Below are 10,301 nucleotides of genomic sequence, written 5' to 3' on the forward strand. Positions count from 1 at the left end.
GGGAAGGCTGGGCACGGTGGCTCATGCCTGTCATCCCAGCCCTTCAGGAGGCCGAGGCAGGCGGAGCGCTTGAGCCAAGGACTTTGAGACTGGCCTCAGCAACATGGCAATACCCTATCTCTACAGAAAGTACAGAAAAAAAGAAAGAAAAATAGCTTAGCATGGTGGCATGCACCTGTAGTCCCAGCTACTTGGGGGTATGAGGTGGGAGGATCACTTGGGCCTGGGAGGCAGAGGTTGCAGTGAGCTGAGATCGTGCCACTGCACTCCAGCCTGGGTGACTGTGTTTCCAAAAAAAAAAAAAAAAAGCACAGGGAGAAATCAGAAGCAGGGGCTGCTGATGGGGTGGCCAACAGGCCATGGGGTCATCTGTGGCTGCTAGTCACGTGGAGTGGCCCAGAGCTACGGGACCATTGAAGTGTTGCCTGAGGGCGGAGCAGGTGGTGCCTGTGGGTGGCGCCCTCGTCTGGTAGCGGTGTGCACGGCATGGCCACCAGGGGGCAGCAGAGGCTGCCAAGGAACCCAGGCGTGAGGTGGGCCCGCCTGGGTCCCTCTGGCTGAGCTTCCATGCTGTTTTGGCCTGTGAAACAGGCCTTTGCTTCTTAGCACGTTAGGTGAACTTGTCCAGCAAGGCCTGACTCTCAGGCCACTTTTCCCCAAAAGCAGCCTTTTTGGATTCTGTCTTTGAGAGTAAGTCTCTCCCGCCTCTGTATCTCAGGGAGCCTTTATCTATCCTCTGTGAGACCTTTTACCAGATTGTGCCCTTGTATTTCTTTCTTCTCTTCTGAGACAGGTTCTTGCTCTGTCTCCCAGGCTGGCATGCAGTGGTGCCATCATGGTTCACCCAGGCTCAAGCATCCTCCCAAGTAGCTGAGACTACAGGTGTGCCCCTGGCTTTTTTTTTTTTTTGGTAGAGATGGGGTCTCCCTAGGTTGCCCTGGCTGACATCAAACTCCTGGGCTCAAGTGATCGTAACACCTTGGCCTCCTAAAGTGCTGGGATTAATAGGCATGAGGTACCATGCCCAGCTGTGCCTTTCGACTTCATGGGCTGGACAGGACCCAGTAAAGACCACGTCCTGCCCACCTTCATAGCATCCAGGAGACACAGAATTGTAAAAGAAGTCACTGCTCCATACAACCCTGCAGAGTGAGGGAGTCAGTGTACCCCCGTGTCCTGATGAGCACCAGCCACATGGTAAATGCGTGTGGCTGTTCACAGGTCCTGTGTTGAGCTTTTGAAAGGAGCTGGGCCTGGCTTTCCTGAGGCTGTCTGGCAGGAGTTTGTGCTGGACACTGTGCCTCTCATCCTTGCTATCAGAGTCTCCTTGGACAAGGCTTTGATGTCCTCTTCTGAGGTTGTCTGGCAGGAGTTTGTGTGGACACTGTGCCTCTCACCCTTGCTGTCAGTCTCCTTGGACAAAGCTTTGGTCTCCCTTTGAGGTCCCCTTCACTTCCCTGCCGTGGCCTTGACTGGGGAGAGGGAAGGCTGTCATTGTTTTCCTGTGTCTGTAACCCTTCCCTGCTGTCCCTGTTGCAGGTCAGCAGAGCTTTGCTGCTGGTGTGGCAGTGCACAAGCCCCTGGGGCCCATCCCTGATGGGTCACTCTGTTTCCTTGAGATAGTCCCCTGGGGAGCATCTGCCTCAGGTGTGAATGTCACCAGGTAGTTTAAAGTCCCTTATGTGGCTGGGTGCAGTGGCTCATGCCTATAATCCCAGCACTTTGGGAGGATGAGGCAGGAGGACTGCCTAAACCCAGGAGGTCACGACCAGCCTGGACAACATAGGAAGACCCTGTCTTTACAGAAAATTAAATAATTAGCTGGGCATGGTGGTGTGTGCCTGTGGTCCCAGCTACTCAGGAGGCTGAGGTGGGAGGATCACTTGAGCCTTGGTGTTCGAGGCTGCAGTGAGTTGTGATTGCACACACTTCCAGTCTGGGCAAAAGAGCAAGACCCAGTCCCCAAAAATAAAATAAAATAAAATAAAATAATTCATGTTTACATCAATCCAGAGAGAATCTACAAGTAAATTTTGGGTTTGTCATGATAAAATTAATGTTATAAGACTTCAAACACTACACAAATTATAGACACAAAAAGTTCCCACAGTCCCATATCCCACAGGTAACCTAGATCCCTCCAGGTTTTTTATCTGTGTGTGTGTGTGTGTGTATATACAAACATTTTATTTTGTATTATGAAAATTAGGATCGTGCTGTACATTCGTTGTGATTGGCTGAATAACGGCCCCCAGAGACATACACATCCTAATCCCCAAAATCTATGAATGTGAACTCATGTGGCACTTTGGAGATATTACTAAGTTAAAGATCTTGAGATGGGAAGATCATCCTGTTAAGCCCTAAATGTAATCACTAAGGCCCTTATCAGAGGGAGGCAGAGGAAGCTCTGACTGAAAAGAGGCAGCGACGTGACCACAGAGGCAGAGTGGAGTGATGTGGCCACAAGCCAAGAGACACTGGCAGTTGAAGAGGCAGGATGAATTCTCTCTGGAGCTTCCAGAGGGAGCCTGGTCCTGCTGGCACCTTATGCTGGCCCTGAAGTACTGATTTTGGACTTTCAATTTCCAGAATGGACAGCATCTTGGAGAGGCTGCTGCAGGGAGAGGCAGGAGGTGGAGACCACTATGCTGAGCAGAGCTGGGGGAAAGTGGGTGTGTCTTTTTGAGAGAGCACATGCCAGTGGCACGTGGGGTGAGGCAGCAGGGTGTTGATGGAACTGAAACCTGCCATGTTGGGGTTAGCAGTGCCATTGGAGGCACCACTCGCACAATCTCGGCTCACTGCAACCCCCACCTTCCAGGTTCAAGCAATCCTCCTGTCTCAGCCTCCGAGTAGCTGGGACTACAGGCATGTGCCGCAGTGCACGGCTAATTAAATAAAAATTTTTGGTAGAGATGAGGGTCTCACTATATCGCCCAGGCTGGTCTCGAACTCTGAGGTTCAGGTGATCCGCCTGCCTTGCCCTCCCAAAATGCTAGGACTACAGGCATGAGCCACTGCACTCAGTCTGGAGGCCCTGTTTTCTGAGCTGAGGTATAAGTGTCCTTAGCAGCAGGCAGCACTGTGTCCAGGCAGGGGTGACTCACCCACACAGAGGCCTACTGGCCAAGAGGGTGGAGTGGTGTCTTGGGGTGATGTAGAGGCAGAAGTGCAAGTGCTTAGGATTGCACACACCTTTTCATGAAGTGCTGTGGTACTGTGCTCTCAGACCTCAGGCCTGAAGTTTCCTCTGGAAGGGGTTTTGGGTGTGTTTGTGTTTCCTGCTGTTCAAGGGTCCACAAGAGCAAAGCTGGGAGGTGGGGCAGACCTGGGGCCTTTGGGTATATAGGAGTGGCATGCTGAGTGACTCCACACCCGTCATTGGGGCAAGGCCATGCTGGAGTTTTAGGGGGTATGAGAGGGCTGTGCCCTGCCAGGACATCCAGCTAAGACCCCTGTCCAGCTGGGCCAACCCTGTGTTCCCAGCACCCCAGACATTCCCATGCTTGTGGCCTGAGACCACCATTCTTCAGTGGGAGTCAAGACAGTACAGGATGGGAAAACACTGGCACCAAACAGCACAGGGAGCAGTGATAAAAAGGCCATTGTGGCCAGGTACAGTGTCTCACGCCTGTAATCCCACACTTTGGGAGGCTGAGGCGGGTGGATCACGAGATCAGGAAATCGAGACCAACCTGGCCAACATGGTGAAACCCTGTCTCTACTAGAAATACAAAAATTAGCTGGGCGTGGTGGCATGTGCCTGTAATCTCAGCTACTTGGGAGGCTGAGGCAGGAGAATCGCTTGAACCTGGGAGGTAGAGGTTGCAGTGAGCTGAGATTGCACAACTGCGCTCCAGCCTGGATGACAGAGCAAGACTGTCTCAAAAAAAAAAAAAAAAAAAAAGCCATTGCTCACAGAGAGTGCTGTGTGCTGTGTGCTGGCTGTGCCCCACATCCTAGTGAGAGGTTGGGAAGGTGCTGTTCCACATTAGGGAGGAAGTCGCGGGCCACAGCCACCATGTGTGTTCTGCACGAGCCTGGGACCAGCTTCTCCGGGTTGGTAGGCCATGGCCACCCATGCTGAGAGCTTCTGACAGCTCCCAGTGGGCCAGCCTCAGGCATGGTCCTTGCAGCTTCCCCTCTGCCTGCAGGTTTTCCAGCTTGCAGCTCATCTGGTGTACTGGGGCAAGGCCATCATCATCTACCCGCTGTGTGAGAACAACGTCTACATGCTGTCTCCCAATGCCAGCGTATGTCTGTGAGTGCTGCTGGCTGCCAGAGCCTGGAGCCCTGAGTGGGAAGGGGTGAGGCCGGCAGGGCCCTCCAGATGCTGTTCTCTGTGTTGACCAGGCACCAAAGGCTGTGGAAGTCCCAAGGCCAGGCTCTCACTTCAGCCTAACTCCTGGCCACCAGCGTGCCCAGGTCCCAATTCTGGTCTGGCTCTGTGCTGTGTGACTCTCCTGTATCCCCCCTATGCCGGGCCCCCTCCTCCAGGCTGGCTCTCCTAATCCACCTTGAGGGATCAGAGGTGAGATGCAGGGTGAACTGTGCCCATGGCTCCTGCTGCTGCTCAAGGGGAAGTGCCCAGGTTCTGTCCACCTGGAGGCCTGCCTGGCATCATACTGTTCTGCCCTCATTGCACCGTCCTGGTCCACCTGCCACACTTTGCTTCTCTGCTGCCCACTGAGGCCAGTGTTGAGAACACAGTAGGGGGTCTGAGAACACGGTGGGGGTTCTGCTGCACTCACTGGCATGCTCGTCTGCCTCCAGGTACTCCCCGCTAGCCGAGCAGTTCTCCCATCAGTTCCCATCTCATGACCTGCCGTCCGTCCTTGCCAAGTTCTCCTTGCCGGTCTCCTTATCAGAATTTAGGAATCCCCTGGCCCCCGCTGTGCAGGAGGTGAGTCACAGAAGCTCGAGGAGCCTGGAGTGGCAGGTGCGTAGTGGATAGGCACTACCTGCCTGGCTGTTGGTTCTGATCTGAGCCCTTACCACTGCTAGCTGCTTCTCCTTGGTTTTGGGGGCTTGCCATGCAAGTTCTATGTGCTCAGCAGGGCCCAAAAGTCAGCTGCAGATGCTTGGCCAGTGACCCAACACTTGGGCAGTTGTCCCCTCCCCATAGAGCCCACCCTGGCTGTGGCAGGCAGTTTTTAGGGTTAGAACTGAGTTAAGCTTGGCAGGAGAGTGCTTACCTTTTCTGGCCCTACAGACCTGCCTTGTACCCCTTTGGGACTGGGGACTGCCTACAGATGAGGGTGCAAAGGCAGCTTTGTTCTCACTGGGCTGGGGCCTGACCCTCTGAGAGTTTTGCTTCTGCCTTCACTCCCTGCCATGGCTCAGGTGGCCACAGGGTCTGTGGGTATGAGTTCTGGGGTCACTGGTCCCCAGAATCTCCTCATCCAAGAGAGCCTAGAGAAGACCCTAGTGGGCCTGGGTCAGGGCAATGGGCAGGCAGGTTGAGAGCTAGGAGTGGCTGGGGGATAGGAGGCCTCCTGCAGATCTGTGGGATGGACTGGTGCAGCGGTATCTGTAGCAGGGCCAGTGGCTTCTCCTGTGGGCTGCAGGTGCCTCAGCCTCGTGCTGAGGTGGCTTTGCCATCCTCCCCTCCACTGAGTTCTGGGCAGAGACTCAGAGCAGGGCCAGATAGGACAGAATGTTGGAGATAGACGAACTGGGTGTTCTCACGTCTTTGTCTCCAAAAGTATTTGAGTAAATGCCAGATCTATTAGGCAAAACCAGTCCTTAAAGTCAAACCCTTTCCGTTCTCAAATTGTGAATGAGAATAAGATTCTGGTTTTTCAGCTCCTTTAGATGCCAAACCTGACAGAGTTCTTAGTGCGGTCTTTCATAGAGCCCTTGGTTTCTGGGAGCTGAGCCAGATTGTATCAGCTGAATAAGAGGCACTCTCTGCACCCCTTCTCTTGGGCCAGTGCTTAGGGAGGAGCTGCTGGTGCTTCCATCCCAGAGGCCTCCTGTGGTCTAGATGACGGGGTGGCTTTTCCAGGCCACGACTGAGTGGTTGCTCCAGGCCTTGTCAAGGGCCTAGATGGAGCCAGGTTCTGCCTGGGCTCCAGTGCCGGAAAGCCCCTCAGTTTTATTTTTTGTTCATTGATTTTATTTATTTTTGATTGCACTCCAGGCTGGAGTGCAATGGCATGATCTCGGCTTACTGCAACCATTGCCTCCCGGGTTCAAGCAGTCTCCTGCCTCAGCCTCCCAAGTAGCTGGGATTACAGATGCCCGCCACCACGCCTGGCTAATTTTTTGTATTTTTAGTAGAGACAGGGTTTCACCATGTTGACCAGGGTGGTCTCGAACTCCCGACCTCAGGTGATCCACCCACCTCATCCTCTCAAAGTGCTGGGATTATAGGTGTGAGCCACCATGCACAGCTTTTTTTATTGTTTTGATATAGAAACTTGCTCTGTTGGCCGGGCGCGGTGGCTCACGCCTGTAATCCCAGCACTTTGGGAGGCCGAGGCGGGTGGATCACCTGAGGTCAGGAGTTCCAGAGCAGCCTGACCAACGTGGAGAAATCCTGTCTCTACTAAAAATACAAAAATTAACCAGGCATGGTGGCGCATGCCTGTAAACCCAGCTACTCGAGAGGCTAAGGCAGGAGAATTGCTTGAACCCGGGAGGCGGAGGTTGTGGTGAGCTGAGATCGCACCATTGCACTCCAGCCTGGGCAAAAAGAGCGAAACTCTATCTCAAAAAATAAATAAATAAATAAGTAAAGTATTGAAAAAAAAAAAAAAGAAACAAACAAACAAACCTGCTCTGTTGTCCAGGCTGAAGTGCGGTGGCATGATCTTGGCTCACTGCAACCTCCGCCTACCGGGTTCAAGTGATTCTCCTGCCTCAGCCTCCCAAGTAGCTGGGATTACAGGCATGTACCACCATGCCCAGCTAATTTTTATATTTTTAGTGGAGATGGGTTTCACCATGTTGGCCAGGCTGGTCTCAAACCCCTGAGCTCAAGTGATCCACCCGCCTCAGCCTCCCAAAGTGCTGGGATTACAAGCGTGAGCCACCACGCCCAGCCCCATCTGTTTTATTTCTTAATTTCGCGTTAAGTCTGGATATTTTGCAGTCCGTTTGACCAGGTCGTCTTCTTACTTACCTGGTGTATATCCCCCATTCCCATCCCCAGTTCCCCAGCCCCCCTCCCAGGAGGTAACACTGGCCAGCAGCTCCTTGTCGACCCTCCCAGAGATGAGGAGACAGATGTGTATCTGAGGACACTGATGCTGCCTCACACTCCTCGCTGCTCAGTGCCTGTGTCTGGGCAGTGCTTTCTCACGGGGACTGGACTCTACCTGGCACAAGGCTCCTCACTTCTTCTCACTGCCAGCCCCACCTGCTAACCCAGAGACACTGGACAGCCTGGCCAGGACGTGCCTTCTCACGGTGGGGATGGGGAGGGGGGTGCTCCACCCCCAAGCCCAGGGTCACTGGCTTCAGCTTTCTTGTGGATCCACCCTTGTGCTCAGGGTGGACTTTCAGGTAGATCCAAGGAGAGGACTTTCTGCTCTCAGGGTGCCTGCCCACAGCCTCTTTCTAAACAGTGTCTGGGCTTGTCTGGAGGTGGACTGGCTGGCTGGGACCAACTACAGGGCCAGTGGGCCGAAGGAGAGAGGAGGCACAGGGGCAGCTGCAGCAGCACAGTGTGGGGGATTTGCTCAGAGCAGCGGTCACAGGGGGCCTCCACATCTCAGGTCCTGCTCCTCAGCCAGATGCTGGGCGGCCCAGGTGTGTGGTGGGAGCCCATGCAGGTGTGATCCAGATGTCCCCTGGCCCCTCTCCCTTCCCAGGAGGGTGAGCTGGCCTTGCAGAGCTGGCTGGCAGCTGGGGGCTCCCTTTCTGAGAAGAGGGTCTTTCTGCCTGTGAGTCAGCACAGGGAGTGTGCTGTGGCCATGTCTAGGGCCATGGGTCCCTGATCCCCCAGGAAGAAGTTGGAGTGGGGAGGGGGACCAGCCTCACCTGCTGCCACCCGCAGACCCAGCTTATCCAGATGGTGGTGTGGATGCTACAGCGCCGGCTTCTCATCCAGCTGCACACCTATGTCTGCTTGATGGCCTCACCCAGCGAGGAGGAGCCCCGCCCGCGAGAGGACGACGTCCCCTTCACTGCCCGGGTCGGCGGTCGCAGCCTCAGCACGCCCAACGCCCTCAGCTTTGGCTCCCCAAGTAGGGCCCCCAGGGCATCGCTGTGGTAGTCAGGGGAGATGCTTGGGGGTGGTGCCCAGGAGGCTCACCATGGGCCCTGCTGTGAGTGTTGAGGGGCCTCCACATGGCTGCACACACACAGTCACAGGCACACGCCTTGTGTCCCCCGTGGAGACACCTCTCCTGTCTCCTAGCACCACCATGACTCTGAGGTGGCAGCTCTGCCTCCAGGCTCTTCAGCAGGCTTGCTAGAGTCAGGAGCAGCTCCCAGCCCACCAAATCAGTGCTGGAATCTCTGCCCCAGCCTGGGATCAGAGCAGGATCTCACAGCACTACCCGGACAGCTGACACCTCTGTGCCCCAGAACAGCTGTCATGGCCAGTGTGGCTCAAGGGCGGCAGCCTGTTGCCAGGTCCCAGGTCCCCAGGCTTTGAGACGGAAGGGGGTGGAAGACTTTGAAAGTCCTCCCCTGGCTGAGGTCTGGCTGTAGGGTTCATGCTTCATGTGAGGACCCCGCTTGCCCAGGGTGCTTTGTCCTCCATCGTGGGTGAGGGGCAAGATGCCCAGGCCCACCTTGGGGTGTTTGTGGGGCACATATTGCACCTCTGTTCAGGTCCCTTGAGGGAGCCCCCAGAGGGGAGGCTACCCATTTCCCAAGTCAGCCACATGAGGGGCGTGTGTCACACCCAGGAGGTGGGGCAGCCGCGGATGCTTGCAGGCAGATGTTGCAGCTGGGGTACCAGATAGGGCCCTTGTGGGAGTTAGGGGTGTCATTGGAGGCTGGCTGCTGGCTCTGCCCTCGCTGTTCCCCTGGGTGTCCTGGAATTTCACTTGGTCACCCTGACCCATGGCCCCCACAGCCAGCAGTGATGACATGACCCTCACCAGCCCCAGCATGGACAACTCCAGCGCAGAGCTGCTTCCCAGCGGGGACTCACCACTGAACCAGAGGATGACGGAAAACCTGCTGGCCAGCCTGTCAGAGCATGAACGCGCAGCCATCCTCAGTGTACCCGCAGCCCAGAACCCTGAGGACCTCCGCATGTTTGCCAGGTGGGTGCAGGTTGACCGTTGGGACTGGGGCCAGTTGCAGGGTCAGGGCAGAAAGTGGATAGAGACGTACGCAACGGGACCAAATCCACTGAGAACAAATGGGGCCCTGTTCGAGATGGAGTCTCTGCAATCAGGTGTGTAGGGGCAGGTGCCACTGCCCAGGCATGGGGATGCAGCTTGTCACCAAGACCCCGGGCTGGGGGCCTGGCGTGCCTGTTTTTGGGCCTCTTCGCTCTCCACTACTTCTTAGATATTTCTTGTCCCTTGAGAGGCAGTGCCAAGTTCTCACCCTCAGGAGACTTGGCAGGGGTTTGCCCAGGACTCTAAGCCCCGGGGGGCACCCAGGATCCCCCACGTTATAGGTGATGTGGCTCAGTGGTCTCTGTCAGCCCCACCCTGATGTGGGGGATAGTGTAGTGGCACACTTTTCCGGGAGTGGTCAGGTTGTCAGGGACTGAGTTCCCTGTTAAGAACCACACTCCAGGCCCTTGAGAGGACCACTTGCAATGCTTCTGAGCAGCTGGTCCAGGTCTCACCTGCATTCTAGCATCCTCTGTGCCAGCCTCAGTTGCAGAAACCACCCTAAAGCAGTGACTTTCCAAATGATGGTGACATTAAAAAAAAAAAAAAAAAAAAAAAAGCAGGCCAGGCACAGTGGCTCACACTTGTAATCCCAGCACTTTGGGAGGCCAAGGTGGGTGGATCACCTGAGGTCAGGAGTTCGAGACCAGCCTGGCCAAAACATAGTGAAACCCTGTCTCTACTAAAAAATACAAAAATTAGGCAGGCATGGTAGCACAATCCTGTAGTCCCAGCTTACTTGGGAAGCTGAGGCAGGAGAATTGCTTGAATCTGTGAGGTGGAGGTTGCAGTGAGCCGAGATCGAGCCACCGCACTCCAGCCTGGGTGACAGTGAGACTCCATTTCTTGGGGGGGGGGGGGGGGAATAAAAGCTGTGACCTTTTGGCTTCAGAGCTATGTGGGACTCACCATAGCATGAAAAAAAAGCCACCAGCAGACCCCTGATCCCAACATCAGGACACAGGCTGGGGCAGCTCTGGGTGTGAACAGCTG

General features: G+C 55.2%; 1 protein-coding gene across 6 annotated transcripts in view; it reads left to right on the forward strand.

Annotated features, from left to right (window-relative positions):
* The window catches only part of NPRL3 (NPR3 like, GATOR1 complex subunit), a 62,357-nt gene that overhangs the window by 44,818 nt on the left and 7,238 nt on the right, over positions 1–10,301 (forward strand). For 5 of the 6 annotated variants that reach the window (XR_007722208.1, XR_007722207.1, XM_050774706.1 and 2 more), the window contains 4 exons: positions 4,158–4,264; positions 4,777–4,906; positions 8,006–8,195; positions 9,035–9,227. Coding sequence is in view for 4 of the 6 variants with exons in the window: in XM_050774706.1 (XP_050630663.1) it covers positions 4,158–4,264; positions 4,777–4,906; positions 8,006–8,195; positions 9,035–9,227 (620 nt within the window). In the remaining 2 variants the exon portion in view is untranslated. The remainder of the gene's footprint in view (positions 1–4,157; positions 4,265–4,776; positions 4,907–8,005; positions 8,196–9,034; positions 9,228–10,301) is intronic. The other variant, XM_050774707.1, reaches the window with a different exon arrangement.

The sequence above is a fragment of the Macaca thibetana genome, chromosome 20 (genome assembly GCF_024542745.1).
Source record: "Macaca thibetana thibetana isolate TM-01 chromosome 20, ASM2454274v1, whole genome shotgun sequence".
NCBI classification, from domain to species: Eukaryota; Metazoa; Chordata; class Mammalia; order Primates; family Cercopithecidae; genus Macaca; species Macaca thibetana.